Genomic DNA, 19,945 nt, shown 5'->3' with positions numbered 1-19,945 from the left:
ACCTGGGGAGGAGATGGGGACCACCAGGTAGCTACTGCCCTACTGAAACATCCATACCTGGGGAGAGATGGGGACCACCGGGTAGCTACTGCCCTACCGAAACATCCCATACCTGGAGAGGAGATGGGGACCACCGGGTAGCTACTGCCCTACTGAAACATCCATACCTGGGGAGGAGATGGGGACCACCGGGTAGGTACTGCCCTACTGAAGCATCCATACCTGGGGAGGAGATGGGGACCACCGGGTAGGTACTGCCCTACTGAAACAATCCATACCTGGGAGGAGATGGGGACCACCGGGTAGGTCCTGCCCTACTGAAGCATCCATACCTGGGGAGGAGATGGGGACCACCAGGTAGGTACTGCCCTACTGAAACATCCATACCTGGGGAGGAGATGGGGACCACCGGGTAGGTACTGCCCTACTGAAGCATCCATACCTGGAGAGGAGATGGGGACCACCGGGTAGGTACTGCCCTACTGAAGCATCCATACCTGGAGAGGAGATGGGGACCACCGGGTAGCTACTGCCCTACTGAAACATCCATACCTGGGGAGGAGATGGGGACCACCGGGTAGGTACTGCCCTACTGAAACATCCATACCTGGGGAGGAGATGGGGACCACCGGGTAGCTACTGCCCTACTGAAGCATCCATACCTGGGGAGGAGATGGGGACCACCAGGTAGCTACTGCCCTACTGAAACATCCATACCTGGGGAGGAGATGGGGACCACCGGGTAGGTACTGCCCTACTGAAGCATCCATACCTGGGGAGGAGATGGGGACCACCGGGTAGGTACTGCCCTACTGAAACATCCATACCTGGAGAGGAGATGGGGACCACCGGGGTAGCTACTGCCCTACTGAAACATCCATACCTGGGGAGGAGATGGGGACCACCAGGTAGCTACTGCCCTACTGAAACATCCATACCTGGAGAGGAGATGGGGACCACCGGGTAGGTACTGCCCTACTGAAGCATCCATACCTGGGGAGGAGATGGGGACCACCAGGTAGGTACTGCCCTACTGAAACATCCATACTTGGAGAGGAGATGGGGACCACCGGGTAGGTACTGCCCTACCGAAACATCCATACCTGGAGAGGAGATGGGGACCACCGGGTAGGTACTGCCCTACTGAAACATCCATACCTGGGGAGGAGATGGGGACCACCGGGTAGGTACTGCCCTACTGAAACATCCATACCTGGAGAGGAGATGGGGACCACCGGGTAGGTACTGCCCTACTGAAACATCCATACCTGGAGAGGAGATGGGGACCACCGGGTAGGTACTGCCCTACTGAAACATCCATACCTGGAGAGGAGATGGGGACCACCGGGTAGGTACTGCCCTACCGAAACATCCATACCTGGGGAGGAGATGGGGACCACCGGGTAGGTACTGCCCTACCGAAACATCCATACCTGGAGAGGAGATGGGGACCACCAGGTAGCTACTGCCCTACCGAAACATCCATACCTGGAGAGGAGATGGGGACCACCGGGTAGCTACTGCCCTACTGAAACATCCATACCTGGAGAGGAGATGGGGACCACCAGGTAGGTACTGCCCTACTGAAACATCCATACCTGGGGAGGAGATGGGGACCACCAGGTAGGTACTGCCCTACTGAAACATCCATACCTGGAGAGGAGATGGGGACCACCGGGTAGGTACTGCCCTACTGAAACATCCATACCTGGAGAGGAGATGGGGACCACCAGGTAGGTACTGCCCTACTGAAGCAAAATGAGGACTCAAGCGAGACTTGTTGAGGCATCAGCCGTGCTCCCACGCCCTCCATAGGTTACGGAACTGACGATGATGATGATGATGATGTAGACGAAGGTGTCTGGCCATATTTGTTGTGCATCCTCCCTTGCACAAAATAGTGTCGCCGCAGGCGCAGCGCCGTGCCAGCCCTTCACCGTCCACCGCCGCTTGCTGTGGTCCATGACGGCACACGTTTAACTCGCGGAGGCGGAAACTACGGAAGCTGCGCGCCGCCACCACGGAAACCGAAACTAACTTTAGCGCGTTTAGGAAGCGATGGGCATCATCGAATTTTGAATTTCCTAGCGATTCCTTTGGAATGGGAATTCTCCATGCCCGGCGCTAGTGTGTGTGTGTGTGTGGGGGGGTTACTGTTGTAACCCCGTCACCTTCCCCCCTACCAGTGTGGGTCGGTATTAAGGTGCTTTGTTGTGTGTTGTGTTGTGTTGTTTGTGTGTGCGTGTGTGTGGACCCGTCCAGTCACTGTTTCTATGCAACACATGGAGGCCCCTTCTGGCCTGGACAACACCTCGCTCCCTCTCTCCCCCCGGCTTCTACCCGTCTCTCACTCCTCACTCTTTCCTTCACCCTGGAGAGGGAGCGAAAAAGAAGAGGGGGGGTGGGGGCTGGAGGGGGGGGGCGCAGTGGAAATAACAGGCCGCTGTCTCCGGAGGGGCTCTGTCTGAAAAAAAAAGAAAAAGAAAAAAAAGCACGGGGTGAGAAAAGGAGGGAGAGGGAGTAAAGGAGAGAAATAAGGAATAATAATAATAAGGAGAATATGAAAGCCCAGGCCGGAGCGGAGGAGCACGGTGGCAGGTTACAGAAGATGTGCTGATGTAGGATGAAACAATGGCTTTTTTAAAACGTCTGCAGATAGATAGATAGTGGGGGGGGGGGATTCGGTGATGGAAAGATAAAAAAGAAGTAGATGGACTGATTGGCGCAGGGATGCGACGGAGGAAGTGCTGGAGATAGATAGGGACAGGACAGGACGGGAGAAAGTGATAGAGGGAGGGAGGGAGGGGAGGAGGGAGAGAGAGAGAGAGAGAGAGAAAAAGAAAAAACAACGGAACATTTTTTTAAAGTTTCGCAAAGGGAGACAGGCAGCGGGGAGGGGAGGAGGAAAGAGAGGGAGAGAGAGAGAGAGAGAGCGTGTCTGTGTGTTTTTATGAATGAAGTGAGTCACTGCGCCGATGTGTCATAGGCCCGACGTCTTTATAAAGGAAGTTTTAAACAAGCCTAAACACTTCACTGCGCGAAAAAATTGGACTTACACACTCGCATCCCTCTCTCTGCACTCCTGTACCTCTCTCTCTGCACTTCTTCTGTACCTCTCTCTCCCTCTCGCTCTCTCTCTCTCTCTCTCTACCTCCCTCTCTCTCTCTCTCTCTCTCTCTCTCCACAGACACTGGTCTCCAACTTTCCCCGCACAGAGAGAGTTTGTGGACACCGGCTCGCCTTCCCTGCTCCCTGTCGGAGGGTGTACTCTCGCTCATCCCTCCGCTCCACTTTCCTCCTTCCCTCCTTCATTCATTCTCCCTCTCTCTCTCTCTCTCCCTCTCTCTCTCCCCTCTCTCTCTCTCTCTCTCTCTCTCCTCCGCTCCTGGTATAACTCGCGTGCTCGCGCTGCCTCGCAGCACACACGGCGCTACGAAGAAAACCGGAACACGTGACAATTTCCGGAGCTCGATTTATTTATTAATTTTTTTTTCTTTCTCCCCCTTCCCCTTCCCTCCTCTTATTTATTTATTTATTTATCTACGTTTCCCTGCTGGTTTAACTCTCCCCGGACCAAACAAATATGAAATGTAAGTGTTGATAAGTTTGTGATTTTTTTTAAATGCTTTTTTCTTCTTCTTCTTCTTCTTCTTTTTCTTTTTTTTCTTTCCTCCAACTTTACAGTGGCTTATACTTGTTCTCAGCTGTCAGTCATCTCTCAGCTTTATCTGATTGTGTCATTTTTCATGCGCAGATATTTGGGCTTATTATTATTTCATGTTATTTCATGTTGTTTTAGATCTATGTGTGTGTGTGTGTGTGTGTGTGTGTGTGTGTGTGTGTGTGTGTGTGTGTGTGTGGTGTTGTGAGGTTACTTGTATTGCAGCGTCTCTGCTGCCTGTGCCAGGAGTTAAACAAGGACTGACAGTCCAGATAGCCCTGCACGCTTCTGGGGCTGTGATGCTTGCGGTTCACCTGTAATTATCAGGCATTCATCATTTCAACACCACATGTGGTTCCTTTATAATACTTAGTCTTCCTTGTATTTGAAGTTGAAAGGGAAGGAAAAGAATGAATGAGCCTACTGTTACAGGGCTGACTTCGCCTCGTCTATATAATTTATCCCACGCAACTCGGATACCTATCTGGTTGCAGGTGTGACAATCCGCCGCATTCATTGCGCCGCTCCTGGTGGAGGCACACGGCGATATTTCGTGTCATAGCCGGTGTCTTAATGATTTAATGATTTACTTCCAGCTTGTAAAAACATGAGTTTGATACTGAAGCCGAGCAGAATTCCTCTGCCAAGTCTGGGACTATTGTTTATGTTATGCTGCAATATCTTCCCCGACAGTTGACAGCTGTGGCCTGAGGTCATTATGATCATGGCTGGGTGACAGCGCCTCTCTTCTAATTGCTTCCGTTTTCTCTCTCTCTCCCTCTCTCTCCCTCTCTCCCTCTCTCCCTGCAGTGCTGGTCGACTCCTCCTCATCTCTCCTGTTCTCGCTGCTACTGGCTCAGCTGCCCTTGTTTACGTCTGCCTCCCCAGTCAGTCGGCGGTTTCACGAGTTGGATAAACTGTCCAATCAGACCAAAAACCTGCTGAAGCTTACGCAAGACCTACTAGTAAGTGGTGATGACGTCATGACGATTCCCAGTCTCGGCTGTTGGTTGGGGTGGGGGGGTTAATTAGGTGACTGTTCTGTGCTAATTGAGTTTGGGAGCATGAGGGCGGTGTGTGGTAATCATCATGCCAGGGCCTCCTACCTTAACTGACCTCCCGATGGGATGTTGTGATGACCGATGTTATCTCGTCAGTTGAGGCCACTCATATCAAAGCGCGCTCCACTTTGACCTCCAGCGCCGTGGTGCAGAAACTGGGTTTGGTCGGGAAAAGGGGTCGTTCCGGTTCTCAGTCGCAGTTAAACTGCTTTCATTGGTGACAGAATGGCTTTCTTCCATCTGCACGGTGAGATCAGGGCAGCAGCGCCCCGGGCAGATTTAACTGGGTGATCTCACGTTTAATCCGTATTGGACTTAGAAGGGGAGGAGGGGGAGGGGGTCTGACTCAGCAATCTCCTGATGTGATCACCCGATTAGTGCTCTCCCAAGTAACAAGTGAAGGTGCACCTAAAATCTTTCATCGACTTATTGCTATCGTCGATGTTTACTGCTCATTCTAATCCATACGGGCCTCATTTGATTCAGGAAGTAGTCGGTTGAGAATCATTTACAAACGACTGCCCTGCGAGACACCTCTTAATGGGGCTGTGCAATAGAGATGAAGATGGATGGCACGTGTCAAGGGGTCAGGTTTAGTCTCCTTCATCACACCGGGGCTCCACCTGGCTCCAGCCGAGGCCGAGCTGCCAAGTGCACCATTTGTGCAGTGACAGCAGAGCGTATATGGTCATATCATGTGATATGCTGTTGATACACAAACGTGTTTAGACTCAGCAGGGGGACGGGGGGGGGCACAATGGGATGGATGTTTTTTCTCCCCTTTTTTTATGAAATTCAAATCATTTTGACATGCTTTTAATCCTGACTAGATTTCTCATATTGTTGACAGTCAGGTGGGTAGGGAAATCAGATTTGAGACCTTTGGCCAAGGTTTGGCACCAGCTGGCGATCATATATCACACTGTGTTTTAACAGGTGAAGAGAAAGCGGGAATCATATCTCAGGATCTTTAGTTACACATGACTGGTCCAGAATCTATTTTTGCATTATGCAAATCCTAAGATCTTTTGTTCAAGGGATGAAATCAAAAATAGCCACAAACTCTCTCTAGTCTTGTTTGAAGTAAGACGGTGCATGTGTGTGTGTGTGTGTGTGTGTGTGTGTGTGTGTGTGTGTGTGTGTGTGTGTGTGTGTGTGTTTTAACACGGCATTACACACCATCAGTCAGTCCCCTTGCATAAGGACATGGTAGTGGAGCTGCAGTGTAATGTGGGGGCCAGATGTGAGTGAGGAGGCCGTACTATCAGAGGGTGATGGGGGAAACGTTGCACGACGGCGTTGATGTGCCCCTCTGAAAAATATTGTGTTAGTTGTCGGGCGACTTGAGGCGTGTATTTTTAGTTTCTCCACTTCTCGTGTGGAGTTCCACTGCACATGGGGTCAAGGGTAGGAAAGAAAAATAGAATGTGAGTCCACGGAAAGTCCCCGGGAGAAAGCAATAAAACTGATGTGTATTAAAAAAGAGCTAAAGTGTGTGTCTGCCTTGGCGTGTGTGACTATGTATGTGTACACATGGGTCTATATAGGTGTGTGTGTGTGTGTGTGTGTGTGTGTGTGTGTGTGTGTGTGTGTGAGAAACTGTCCTGCACATGTATGTATGCACGTAAACATGCATGTATGCATTTTTATGTATGCATTTGTATATGGTGTGTGTGTGTGTGTGTTTGTGCATGTATGCATGTGCTTGTGTGTGTGTGTGTGTGTGTGTGTGTGCATGCGTGTGAATTGAGGCTTCTGTAAATAGTTGTGGTTGTGTAGGTGCGGTGTTTAGTGTTTGGTTTTTTGGTCGCCACAGCAAAGTGACCTGATAAAAATCAAAAAAGATTTATCACATTCCAGTATTTGCATTCAGGAACTAGGGGGGGCTGGATGCTCACCTCTGCCGGGTGAGGTCATGATCCACAATGAAGAGAGCAAGAAAAAGAGGCTGTGAGGCAGAATTAAAGGCTGAGAGAGAGAGAGAGAGATGGTGGAAAAACCACAGGAGATAAAGAGATCAGAGGGAGAAGTGGATGAGAAATAGCCTTTAGTGTGTGTGTGTGTGTGTGTGTGTGTGTGTGTGTGTGTGTGTGTGTGTGTGTGTGTGTGTGTGTGTGTGCACACACCATGCATGTTGTGTTGCCACTGCCTTTGCACCTGGTGAGAGAGAGAGAGAGAGAGAGCGAGAGAGAGAGAGAGAGAAGAGGGGAGGAAAGCTAAGACTAGAAGAGAACAAAAGACATAACTACAGGAGACAAAACATCGGACCACAAAGTGAGTGCTTATGAACAGCTGATGGACAGAGAGGGCACTCAGTGTAGCACATTCAACACACACACACACAAAAAAACATAAACACAAACATTTAGAAGCAAAGCAAAGTGCACAAAGAGGAAAACACTGCGTAATGGGGTGCAGGAAGCATCGAGTAGTGTGCACAACCTGTTTCCTCAGCACTCGTCAACATAATGTTGTTATGTCCCTCTGCTGATTGGTAGTGACGCATGTAATTACAGCCATCACTGTTTATTTACACGTATCATTAAATCAGCCGTACATCTTTAATGGCCTTCTGAGTCCTGCAGCCTAATAAGTCGAGCGAGCGGGCTGAAATCTGCAGTCTGGGCGTTTACTCCCCCTGGTGGCCGCCGGGAGGAGTGCGCCTCCTCGCTGATGGCACAGCACACAGCGCGACTACAGCTGGGCAGCGGGACTGCGTCATCCTCTCTTTTTATAGCTGCGACCCTGGAGTTTCCCTACAGCCCTGTGTTGTCCATCCCATTCTGAGCCCTCTTAGTCACTGCATATGTTGTTCTCCACACGCTCCCTGTAGAAAACATCCTGTGGCTGCGGGTCACTTGCACTTATTGTTGACGTTTGAGGAGGTTGAAATGTGGGTGAACTCACACTGACCCAGCGAACCTCACTCCCCTCAGAACGCTACCGTCTCCCAACACAGAAAGGAGTAACCCGAGCTCGGCGCAGTGCTAATATTTTCCGCATGTTGCCGTGACTTCTCTCCGGGACGCGCAAATTGTGCTGAAGTAAATTGCTAACAAGTGGCCCTGTGTCTTCATTTCTCTTTCAGAAAGAGCACGCGTTCGACTCAGACATGGAGCCCCACAGGTTCAGGTCTCTGCCAGCAATGACCAACAGAGCAGCCAGTGACCTCAGCAACCTTGAGGTAACTGTCTGATACTCTGTCTGTGTGTACCGACGCATGGCTGTTTATGGATGAGTGAGTGAGAGAGAGAGAGAGAGAGAGAGAGAGAGAGAGAGAGAGAGAGAGAGAGTTCTCCTTTGGTGCTTGCAGTTTTTTTGACCAGAGTCCCATGTACACCTTGCCACACCCTTTATAAATCTCTAAAATATTATGCTTGTGTCCTCTCCAGCTGAAACCAACTCTCTCTCAGCTGCATGCCGACCTGAAGCTGTTCGAGCACCACTTTGAGTGGCTGAACAGGGTGTCGAGGAAGCACCACCACCGTGCCCTGCCCAAGCTGGGGGAGGTGATCAGGGAAATGAAAACTCTCATCACCCTAGTGCACCGTCAGGTAACGGGCCGGATCGATCTGCTCGATCCTTACTCGGCTTTAGAGCAACACAATCGGACACTCTTCACTGCATGTCTCGCTCGGTGGCGTAACGGAGGGTAAACACTCCTAAACAGAGTTTACCTTCCTTTTTTATTTGCAGACGACAGTTTCCACCCACCTTTTTCAGGGCTGACATGAATCTTCATTGCACAAATCCACACTGTACATCAGAGCAAATTGTATCAAACTGATGTAATGTATAAAGATGCGTAGATTTATGTTTTTGTTTTTTTAAATATCGCCCAAATTGGTAAATGGTTACCAAATGTTGCTCATCAACGGAAGATAGGTCACCTGCCGTTTGATCAACCGCTACATCTCTGGCCTTACTTGATTAGCTCTAGTTTCCTGTCTGTGCTGTGATAGGCTCACAGTGGATCTAAACTCTCTCTCCGCTGGTCTCCTCCTCCACAGATGGTGAAAGTCGAGGCACCGAAGCTGCCTCCGGCATCCCCCTCTCTCCCCCCTAATCTCCCGTACCAGTTTGATGTCCTGCAGTCCTCCCATGAACTCCTCCAGCAGTTCAAGCTCTTCTGCGATTGGGCGTATCGTGTATTCATCAGCCTCAAGCCCAAAATATCTGCAGTGCAATGATGACCCATGTAGTCTGTGCCACGGCTGCACAGCCCATGGGGATGCACAGATTTTCGCACCTCAGCCGAAAAGGGGTAAAAGGACCATATTAGTGTGCACTGTAGCCAACGGCGGACGTAAGCCTAAACTTCAACCAATGAAATGTGTGTTGAGGGATGTGTCTTTCCACCAGAGCCAGTGATGATGCTTTATACTGCAGCCAATGTCGGCCACCATGATTAACCTTAAGGCAACCTGCCAAATTCATTAATACTGAACATGTCATGATTTATCATCCCATCCCCAAGATGCCTTGTTCATGATCATGTTATTTATGTATTTATTTATTTATTGACTGTTCTTAATTTATTTAATGTTATTTATTTAATTTTGTAATGTGTCACTCTTAAGTTTATTTCTTTATCAACGTGAATTTAGTTCCCTTTATCCTTCGACCCCCCCCCTCACTTTTTTTTTCTGTTGACCCTCAAGAAAGTAAATGAAAAACACAATACAAGCACACAGTAGTAATTCCTGAATTTGCAGCTCTGATAGTGATTGCCTTCAAGTTAACCAAACTGAATTTGCTCAAACCTTTATTTATTTCTTTAGCCAACGGTTCCAGTAGATGTAGCAAACATTTAGGACAGCCAAGGGGTTTTTTTTTTGTTGCTAATCTCTCCCCCTCTCTCTTACAGTGCTCTTATCTTTCAAAATACGTTTCTGAAGAGGTTACCGATATAATCTTCCAACTGTGTCAAATGTGCCAACCGTTCGCATTTCAATTTATGGCCTAAGAAGTTTTCATGTATCCGTACACTTCAGGATGGCACCCAGAACAGAGCATAGATGGTTTCTTGTGTACTAAGGGCAGAGTTTTGTACTAAGTTTTGCAGAGTCTTGTGTACTAAGGGCAGAGTTTTTTCCACAGGGCCTGTTTCTCGTCATCCTGCACGAGGACACATATCTAATGTTGTGGTAAAGTTGTATGAGTGTGCCCTGTTGCTGAGCACTGATGGACCTGATTAGATTCTTTGCACAAACTTGTTGGGATTATCTATCGGATGAATGAGATGGCTGATTTTGAACCTGTGCTTTGGGGTAGATGAATGATTTTATTGTTAACTTAAACACCCCATGCCTTAAAATACTATATATTGTGATACAATGGTTCTGTATAGCTGTACATAAATGTACAAGAATGTAAATTGTTGTATACAATACTATTGTGTATTATAGTGTTTTCTATAATATAATGTAGAATACTTTATCAGTTCTAGCCCCATCAATTTGTCCATTTTAATATAATTCTGTTCTAGTATTTGATACAGTATTGACTATTTATTTAAGTTACTTTTGTGGAACTATTTATTTTGCGCTGCAGAGGAGCAAGTCTCCCAATCTTTTTTTGTACTTTTATACTGTTTTTATTCCTATTTACTATCATAACATGTTTAAATTATTGTTGTACCATCAAGTTGACTCTTCCACACACTGATTGGCCTTAATGTGAAATATGTGCTTTGGCGAAATAAATATTAAGTAATGTGCACAGCTGGAGTGTCTCTTATTTCAAACTCGGCAGTTCTTCCCGATGCAAGATGGCGCAGATACGCGACAACACTACATTACCCACAACTCATAGCGCCACGGCGACGACAGAAAACACCGACGTTTTTGAAGCATACAATATATGTCCTTTCAAACCATCGTGGCGTATTAAAATGTTTATAAACGTGTTTGGTTATGTTAAAGGATTGAAAGTAGTTTGTTATACCCGTAAAAACAAAAAAACAAAACAAAAAACCCCCCCTGAAATTCGGCTGTTTAGTGGTTTGGCCAATGGTGTCGCGCGTTTATTGTGCAACGCAGCCAATCACGATCGCCGTTCTTAGAAGGCGGTGTCGGGCGGAGGACTGCTGTTAGTTTGCGCTGAGCGTATTGTTAAGGTTGTGTGGATCAGCACTGCGGAGTCCGGCTCCTTCCCGTAACGTTAACAACATAGTATTGCGATGACTTGAAGTTGCAAGGTGAGTCTTGGCCCCACCCGTAGGCGTAACCCCCCCCCCATGTGTGGAGCGATATAGCGCAGTAGTTCCGCACTGCCGCGGGCTTGGCTCGGTTTGCAGGCCAGTGACAGTCCTGTTTTGGGACTATAACGTTGTATGTACTCTGTGTGTGTGTGTGTGTGTGCTACCTGCCGGCTTGCTAACACGGTACCAGGAACTAGGGTACCACCGCGTCTTAGCTTAACGGGTACGTTAGCCATAGCCACTGTCGTGTGTATTTCTATACACCGCAGTGCGGAGACAGAGTGATGGCCAGGGATAAGGCAGCTGGGAGGGGTAAACGAGCTGGACAGACAGGAGGGAGGGAGGGATGGAGTTTAAAGGGGACAGCCGTGTACTTGCAAACCAAGTCACAACTCCCACTTGTTTGTCTTTTCAGAATTCCGTCAAGCCTACTCGGAGCGAAAGGTGGCGCTTCCATTGGCTTGAGAGACAAGAGGGGACGATGTGTGAAGGTGGGAGAACAACAATGATCCTGCACTTAAACTGATCCACGCCTGCCATTCAATAACCCCCCCCCTCCCCCCTCCCCCCAAGGTGCTGCTCACTGCCAACCTCAAGTCATGGCTAACTCAGTGGCCACCTTGGTGGTCCAACCAGAACTGTTACCTCCTCAGTCCTCCTCTTCCCTTTCTCCCTTCCCGTCTCTGCTGGGCTCCGGGGAGGACGTTGAGGAGCATGGGGAGAGGGGGGAGCTGGCAGAGGGAGAAAAGGGGGTGGTGGAGGGTGGTGAGGAGGTGGTATTGGAGATGGTGACCTCATCAGTGTCGGGCCCTATCCAGCACCAGGAACAGTCGGACCACCCCTTCCACTGTCTTGACTGTGGTAAGAGCTTCCGTTGGTCGTCCAGGCTGACTCATCACCAGCGCAGCCACAACAACGAGCGACCCTACCGCTGCAACCTCTGTCCCAAGGCCTTCAAGGGCTCCTCAGCTCTACTGTACCACCAGAGGTAAACCATGGAGGGATGGACAGAGAGATCTGTTGCCCATGTCCTGAGTCCGTTCATACGAACCCCTAACAAAACTAAAGCTATTATTGTCAACCACAATCTGCTGGAAGGGGACGGATGACAGTACGCTCAAACAGATTACTGGAATAGATAAGCTATAGCTTGTACAGTCATTGAATGTAAAGCCTCAGTCATGTGGCAAACCACCGGATAAATTAATATTTTTGTTTTGCCCTCAAGAATTTTGATTGTATGGCTGTACAACCATGTCTATTATCAAAAGCCCTACCGCTTCTGCCCAAGAGTTTAATCCATAACTAATACTCCTGTTGGTTTGAGAAACAGTTATTTTACTGCACTTTCTTATTGTAGATCAACAAGTTGAGCATTTTCAATGGCAGCAGACATAAATAGTGAAAAGAGATGTTTAATCATCCTGATCCTAATCTAAAATTATTATTTGTGGAAACTTAACACTGCAAAATATGGTTATACACAGTTACTGTTATTTTACTTTTGAAGGTCTCACTCAGGAGAGAAGCCTTACAAATGTCAGGACTGCGGTAAAGCCTTCAAGCGTTCATCTCTTCTCCAGGTGAGTTGTTGAACCAGATAAAGTTAACATAAAAAAGTTGTATAAAGAGTTTTTTAAAGAAACCTTTTATATTCAGTGGATGGATCTCTCTCGCTCGCTCACTCACTCTCTCTTTTACACACACACTGTTTACCATCGTAGGTTCATCAAAGTGTCCATACAGGTCTGCGGACCTTCCTTTGCCCATACTGCCCCTTGACTTTCAAATGGAGCTCCCATTACCAGTACCATCTGCGCCAGCATACCGGAGAGTGCCCGTACCCCTGCGACAGCTGCCCCAAGGCCTTCAAGAACTCCAGCAGTCTGCGACGGCACAAGAACGTCCACCTTGGCCTCAAACCTTACACCTGTTCGGTGTGCAACAAGTCTTTCACTCAGTCCACCAACCTGAGGCAACACATGAGGATACACACAGGGGAAAGACCTTACGTCTGTGGTGAGTGCGGTCGCAGCTTCACGCACTCATCAAATCTGGCCCTGCACAAAAACTCTCACTCCAATGCAGGTGGAGGGGGCAAGGAAGGAAAGACAGTAGAGGAGAGTGTGGAGGGGAATCAGATTGTGGAGGTGGTGGTGGGGTCGGAGGAAATGACGTCGTCCATGTTGACAGACATGGTGGGCTTTGTCAGCCAGGAAGGTGCTGTGGGGGTCGGGGTGGAGGAGGTTTTCCTGTCTGCCAGTTCCTCGAGCCATAATCAGAGCCTCCTTCCCCAGCTCACCCTCACCCACTCTGGGGCAAGCGTGTGCACATCCAGGGCCATCGGGACCGAAGTTCACCTCAGCACAGACACAGGGGCCAGCGTGCTGCTGTATAGCTGTGGCAGCTGCAACCAGACCTTTGGCACACGGACTGAGTTGGAGGAGCACCAGGCCATCCACATGGTCCCAGGGGAACGAGCGGGCAGTGGGGAGGCCCGGCCTGGGGCAGAGGCAGGGATCGAGGTAGGGGTGGGGCTGGTGGGAGCGAGCCACCTGCTGGCTGACTTCGAGGAGGTGGTGGAGACGACCACAGTGACGGAAAATGGGCACACAGCCGAGGAGCTTCTCGGACTGACAGAGGGAGTAGAAGGAGACAATGGAGTGAGTTGTATCCAGTTTCATTCTTGAAAAATTGAGCATAGCATTAGTTTGGGCAGGCCACAAAGTCGAGCTCAGGTCACAGTCCCAGCTACATCAGCTAATAGCAGCTGATCTCAAAGCCAGCCCACATCAGCTGATGGCTCAGCTGATTCCCTTCTATGCATCCAATTGGCAATTCTCATACAGGGCGCCTAATTTAAGCTCCTGTAGCCTGCCTACCCTTCCTGCTTCCTCTGGAAGCCGCTTTTTAACCCGCCTCCACCCCAGCTCCTCCTTTTCATGGGGCGTCTGACCTGACTTAATGTCATTTCTGTTGTCATCGATGCTGCCGTGTTCTGTGGGAGTCTTTGCTGCTGCTGTCCCTGCCTTAGGCTTTCCATGTACGTATGCACATGGAAGGGCAGGGAGGTGTGCTCTCCCTGCCTTAGGCTTTCCACGTATGCACGTGGAAGGGCAGGGAGGTCCCAGACAGAGCCATACCACCAAATATAACTTGCTGCAGATGGCAAAAAAAGTTTTCTTTGACGAAAGTGGTCCTGACTGAACTATAATTAGTTAAAAATTAGTATGTCTGCACCTACAAGGAATTTGACCCGGTGGGACGCAAACAAAAAATCGTAAGAGACATAACACAACATTCTTAAGTTGAAAGACCAAGAGTGTTTAAAAATGTCCGGAAAAGAGTATTTTCACTACATGGATAATGAGGATAATCTGATGTAAACTAAATTCAAACAGTTTTAGAGTCTGTGAACGGCAGTGCTTAATATGATCAAGTCAAGCTTCAGGGTTCCCCCGATTAGGACACACACTTGACTTTGTGGGAATCTTGTATAAAAAGCTCCCGTGCCATAATGCAGCACTCCAAAAGTAGGAGGACTAAGCACATCAAACAAATAATGTGCAGAAAAGAGTATCTGAGAGATTAGCTAGATATCTTATGGGATCCTTAACATAGATAAATGGACCTAACTTTTACATGAAAAAGAAAATAACTACATAGTTGGTCTCAAAAGTTTAGCGTCTGTGAATGTTGGCACAGAACTTAAATATGAGGATGTGATCTTAGATGAATATTTCTGGTTTATATCACTCCCTTTGGTGTGTTTTTAGAATGTGGGCCCCAGCCAGACGCAGTTTGACCTGCTGCATAGCTTTTCAGAGGTGACTCAGAGCTCTGAGAGTGTCCAGGCCGAGGCCAGAACCACAGGGGCAGGGCTGCAGTGTGGCTACTGCAGCAAGATCTTCAAGACCAGCGGAGGCCTCAACAGACATGTCTCAGTGGTGAGAGTCACTGTGTGAACGGCTCTAAAATAATCGTAGCACATACCATGTTTTTGCAGGCAACATACCTAACTTTTGTGGGGCATTCTGTGGTGTCGAAGTGTGAGCTTATCTGAAGTATTTGGATATTGACGCTTGAGTTTTGTTTTGTTTTTTCTCTGTTGTTGTCTTGGATTTCCAGACGCACTCTCTGTCATCACAGTCCCGCTCCCAGTTCAGCTGCTCAGCGTGCGACCGCTCCTTCCCTCTTCTGTCCTCACTCCTCACGCACCAGCACTCGCACACACCTGAGCAGCGTCTCCTGGCTGAGGCGGAGGCTGAGATCGTGTGCCCCCCTTCCCTCTCCCTGTCTCTGCCCCTGCCCTCCTCCCCCAGCCAGGCGGACAAGCAGCAGGAGGGCCAAAGGGAGATCCACGTTGATATTATCACCATTGGTGAGGAGCAGGAGGACCAGCCAACCAAGCCAGCCAAGGCTCCCAAAAGGGCCGTGGCCAGTAAGAGTACCCCTGCAGGAGGTAAAGACATTTCGTAAAGATGTCTCCTTAACAGATCACACCCAAAAATGATAATACGGTGCTTAGAAATGATGCTGGAACTTGTATTTGCACAATGGTCAGTTTCAACCAAAAACCCTGATGGTGTTTTCACACAGCTGATAATTCCTATGATCCAGAGCTATAAATACCTTGTTTACCACACCTAGCTCCCTCATGGTAAGCGGGTATGTAGTTAGTGATCTTTCTTAGTTTTCACCTTGCTTATTTCCCTTTTGTGTGTACGCTTATTTCATAGAAAACGTTTTAGTTTCTACACATGTTCTCATACACATGGTTTGAAACTAATCATGCGCTAGAAGGCATTCTTTGCGATGAGTATGGGTGCACTGTAGATGCAGTAGGTACAGTGTTCCGCGTAGAGACCTGGTATGATTGCTGTATTAGAACAGGATTTACTGTGGTAGGTGTGCGGTGGTATCCAGTGCTGCTGCCGCCATCCCGCTGCTTTAGGCTTGAATCCCGCTAGAGCATTCAGCCTCGACTCTAACCTTAGAAATCAGCTCATAATCCCCCCTCCCTTTCTCCCCAACTGTATCCGGCCCATCACTCCGCTCTCTGAGCCATCCCGGTTGCTGCTCCACCCCCTCTGCCGATCTGGGGAGGGCTGCAGACTACCACATGCCTCGTCCGATACATGTGTAGTCGCCAGCCGCTTCTTTTCACCTGACAGTGAGGAGTTTTACCAGGGGGACGTAGCGCGTAGGAGGAACACGCTATTCCCCTCCCTCCGAACAGGCACCCCAACTGACCAGAGGAGGCGCTAGTGCAGCGACCAGGACACATACCCACATCCGGCTTCCCACCCGCAGACATGGCCAACTGTGACTTTTTTGTGACTAGGGACGCCCAACCAAGCCGGCAGTAACACGGGGATTCGAACCGGCGAGCCCCGTGTTGGTAGGCAATGGAATAGACCGCTACGCTACCCGGAAGCCCCCAGCCCACAATCATTTTTGCTTGTTTCATCCACAGAGAGACCATATCGCTGCTCAGAGTGCGGCAAAGCCTTTAAGGGCTCATCGGGGTTGAAGTACCACATGAGGGACCACACTGGAGAGAGACCCTACCGCTGCACCGAGTGTGGGAAGAGTTTCAAGAGGTCCTCACTCCTCTCCATCCATCAGAGGGTATGAATGAATGGATCTTTATTGTCTGTTAGGCAGTGTGTCCGTATAAGTGTAGATGATGTTTGTACATGAACTATCATAACGTGGCAGCACGGCAGTGCATCACATTTTATTTCCATGACATGAACAGAGTTTGGCCTGTTTCATAACAAAAAGAAAAATTCAAATAAGTGATATATAGCATTAATTCAAAACCATTAATGTTTTTTGTTTTTTTGCTCAAAATGGATGTCAAGCTCTATGAAAACGAATTCTTAATGTCATTTTTTTGGGATGTTTTTGTTGAAAGCACTTTGCAGGTGCTTTCACTCGTGCAAGTGCTTTAATTTTCTGCATGTCTGGACCAGGAGGGAATAAAGCCTCTAACTATTGTGGTGTCAGCCACATGTATGTAAACATTAAACTACATTCCTCTCAACAAGAAAATTATCCTTACAAACTGTACATGGATTTTACATCTCCCATTGATTCATATTTTACCCAGGTACACACAGGTGTAAGAGCTTTCCAGTGCCCCCACTGCCCTCTCACTTTCAAGTGGAGCTCCCATTACCAGTATCACCTGCGGCAGCATACGGGTGAAAGGCCATATGTGTGTAAGGAGTGTGGTAAATCCTTCAAGAATACGAGTTGCCTGCGTCGACACAGCCAGATGCACTCCGGCCTGCGGCCACACATTTGTTCCATCTGCTCCAAGTCCTTTTCACAGACATCAAACCTCAAACAGGTAAGCACAGCCCAGGGAACACCGTGTTTAGCCATCGTAGCAACATGTTAGCTGTATTATGAGCTGCACCGGTTCAGTAAGGCTGTGGTCTCGTGTCAGCTTATCTGTTCCATTCTCTCTCTCTCTCGCCCTCATCTCTGTTTGTGAACAGCATGAACGCACCCACTCTGGGGAGAGGCCCTTCCAGTGCACCCACTGCAATAAGAGCTTTACACACTCCTCCAATCTCCAGCTGCACCTTCGCACACACTCCTCACGCAAGGACTTCAAATGCCCCTACTGCTTTAAGGAGTTTGTCATGCACTCCTACCTGCAGAGGCACATTCGAACACACGGCAACGGAGCGACCCTACTGGGCCCGGGCAGTGGGGGCAAGGACGGAGTGGCAGTGAAAGCCAGCGTCGGGGGAGTAACAACCACCACCACCCTACTCAACCCCATCACTCTGGAGGCCTCAGGAAACAATGGCAGCCTGATTGTATCCCAGCCATCCCTGGACATCCCCCCAAACACCTCCCAGAACTACTTCATGATCCAGACGGCCAGTGGCCTGCAGCTCATCCCCCTGTCCGCCCCCACGCCCGCTCCCCCGCCTCCTCCACCACCCCCACCACCGCCTCCTCCCCAACCCCAAAACTACTACATCCTGCAGTGCTCCTCCGCCAACGGCAGTCAGCCGAGCCTAATTCTGGTCCCCGCAGCAAACAACAACCCCCCAACCCCGCCAGAACCACGGGCTCTCCCGTTGCTTCAGACGATCCCGGGAATCCAGCCTGTCCTGAATCCCGTCCAGACCCAGATTGCACACTTTCCAACTATATCTCGACAGCAGCAGCAGCAGACCAGGATCATCATTGCCAACAACAGCAACAATGCAATTACTCCCGTTGCCACGTTAACACACGCCCCCTCAACAGCCAATCCCCTCCTTGGCAAGCCCATACTTGGACGACGCACGCGGACTGCCAGGGGCAGACGAGCACGCAAGCCCAAAGCTGCCCTTCAGAACTCTCTGCCGGCTCCAGTGAGTGGGGTCGGTTCTGGAGTTGTGTCACTGACAAACTCTAACATGACTTTCGCAACAACCGTCCCTGCTGCTAACACTCCGACAACATTGGCATCAACAACAGCATCGTCATCATTGTGTGTATCTGTAGTTTCGCCCAGTTCTATGTCATCCCTCACCACTGGGACACCATCTTCATCCGCTTCCTCTCTAGCTGCCACCCCCATAGATACCTCAGGACCCCCACTGGGGGTTGCGACAGTTGCACAGACTGTCACTGTAACCCCAACATCAGATTCCACTTCTGTCGCTGCAGCACTGGGGGAGGTGAGGGCGGAGGAGGCCATGGTAGGGAAACGATTTGTGTTGTGTTTTGATAATGACGGTGTGACAAAGGAGGGGGTTAATATCAAAGGGGATGGGGAGTCATATGTGTTACAGTTTGAAGGGGGCGGGTCAGGTGAGGCAGGGGAGGAAGGGGTTGGCAGACAAGGCAAGTCATTTGTGCTGCAGTTCAAGACCGATGGGCAGAGTGAGGGAGATGGAGGGGGAGATAAGGAAGGGGTGGTGTCGCTCCTGCAAGAGTGGGGAGGGGAAAAGGAGGGAGAGCCACAGACGGGAGAGGAGGGCAGGCAGGAAGAATCCTTTGTCCTTCACTTCCAGACCGAGGAGCCAGACAAGGGCCAATCTAATGCTAGCTATTGCCAAGGCCCAGACAGCAGCCTTGAGCTTTCCTGCACCCCCATCCAAGGCTTGACGCCTCTCGACGGGCAGGAGATGGTGTTTAAACTGGGAGGTGAGACAACAATTGAGCAAGAAGCTGGGGAGGGTGTGCAGATGATAGCCCTGATTGAGGGAGAGGGTGAAACGATAGGGGAAGAGGCAGCTTGCAGTTCTGGAAGTGGAAGAGTTGGTGAGGGAGGGAGAGCCATGGAGGGTATCTTCCAACTGGAAGGAGGAGAGGGAATTGTCATCATTGAGGTGAGCACCAGCAGCCTAAGAGAAGGAAGGGTGAATCGACTGGGGGATGAGGAGATTTCAGAAGGGAGTGAGGTGAAAGAGGGGGGTGTATTGTCAGAGGCAAATGAGAGCCCTGAGAAGGAGTGTTGCTCTACAGACAGCACAAAAGAACGGACTGACTCAACCGAAGAAGCAGTAAGAAGAACTATACCAAACCCCTCAGACTAATTAAAGTCAGTATGGGTCTTGATGCGTGTATGTGCGCGTGTGTGAGCATCTCTGCATCCCGCAACTGACGTGTGTATGAACTCTCCTCAGCTGCCTTAGATTTCCTTGGAACTGTAATTGGACATACGGATAGAACAGTCCTGTGTTGTAAAGCCATGGTGCCGCAAACCGTAAAGGTTACAAACTCAAAGAGGCTGTTTATGGAACTTGTTTATGGAAAATATTAAATATATTAGTAATATTGACATTGGCAGTTTTTCATAAAGTAAAAGAGATTTTTTTGTGAATAAATGTGTATATGGCTCAAGTTGATCACAACTATTAGTAAATAATAATAATAATAATAATAAAGCTGTTGATACCTTGTGTAATTATTTCATCGATGCGTTTTATTACTTCCAGTATTTTTTCTCCTGCAAACTGCATGCAGATAGTTTTCAGTACTGTCAAGCCCCCGCTCTCTGCCATG

At 49.2% G+C, this 19,945-nt stretch overlaps 2 protein-coding genes across 2 annotated transcripts; both read left to right on the top strand.

Annotated features, from left to right (window-relative positions):
- Positions 1-3,050: 3,050 nt before the first annotated feature.
- Positions 3,051-10,437, top strand: il11a (interleukin 11a). The gene is made up of 5 exons (XM_056286622.1): positions 3,051-3,590; positions 4,472-4,626; positions 7,811-7,906; positions 8,115-8,276; positions 8,733-10,437. Exons 1-5 carry the CDS (start codon positions 3,584-3,586, stop codon positions 8,910-8,912), a joined length of 600 nt encoding a protein of 199 aa, XP_056142597.1. The 5' UTR covers positions 3,051-3,583; the 3' UTR covers positions 8,913-10,437.
- A 392-nt stretch (positions 10,438-10,829) lies between these two features.
- On the top strand, positions 10,830-19,822 carry znf628 (zinc finger protein 628). The gene is made up of 9 exons (XM_056287061.1): positions 10,830-10,921; positions 11,340-11,912; positions 12,435-12,507; positions 12,649-13,587; positions 14,701-14,871; positions 15,053-15,386; positions 16,401-16,555; positions 17,040-17,282; positions 17,434-19,822. The coding sequence occupies exons 2-9, from the start codon at positions 11,524-11,526 to the stop codon at positions 19,474-19,476; spliced, it is 4,347 nt and encodes a 1,448-aa protein (XP_056143036.1). The 5' UTR covers positions 10,830-10,921; positions 11,340-11,523; the 3' UTR covers positions 19,477-19,822.
- Positions 19,823-19,945: the final 123 nt, after the last annotated feature.

Source organism: Lampris incognitus, chromosome 9 (assembly GCF_029633865.1).
Source record: "Lampris incognitus isolate fLamInc1 chromosome 9, fLamInc1.hap2, whole genome shotgun sequence".
Classification (NCBI taxonomy): Eukaryota; Metazoa; Chordata; class Actinopteri; order Lampriformes; family Lampridae; genus Lampris; species Lampris incognitus.
The sequence above is the reverse complement of the archived record's forward strand: the minus strand, read 5'-3'. Positions and strand labels throughout refer to the sequence as shown.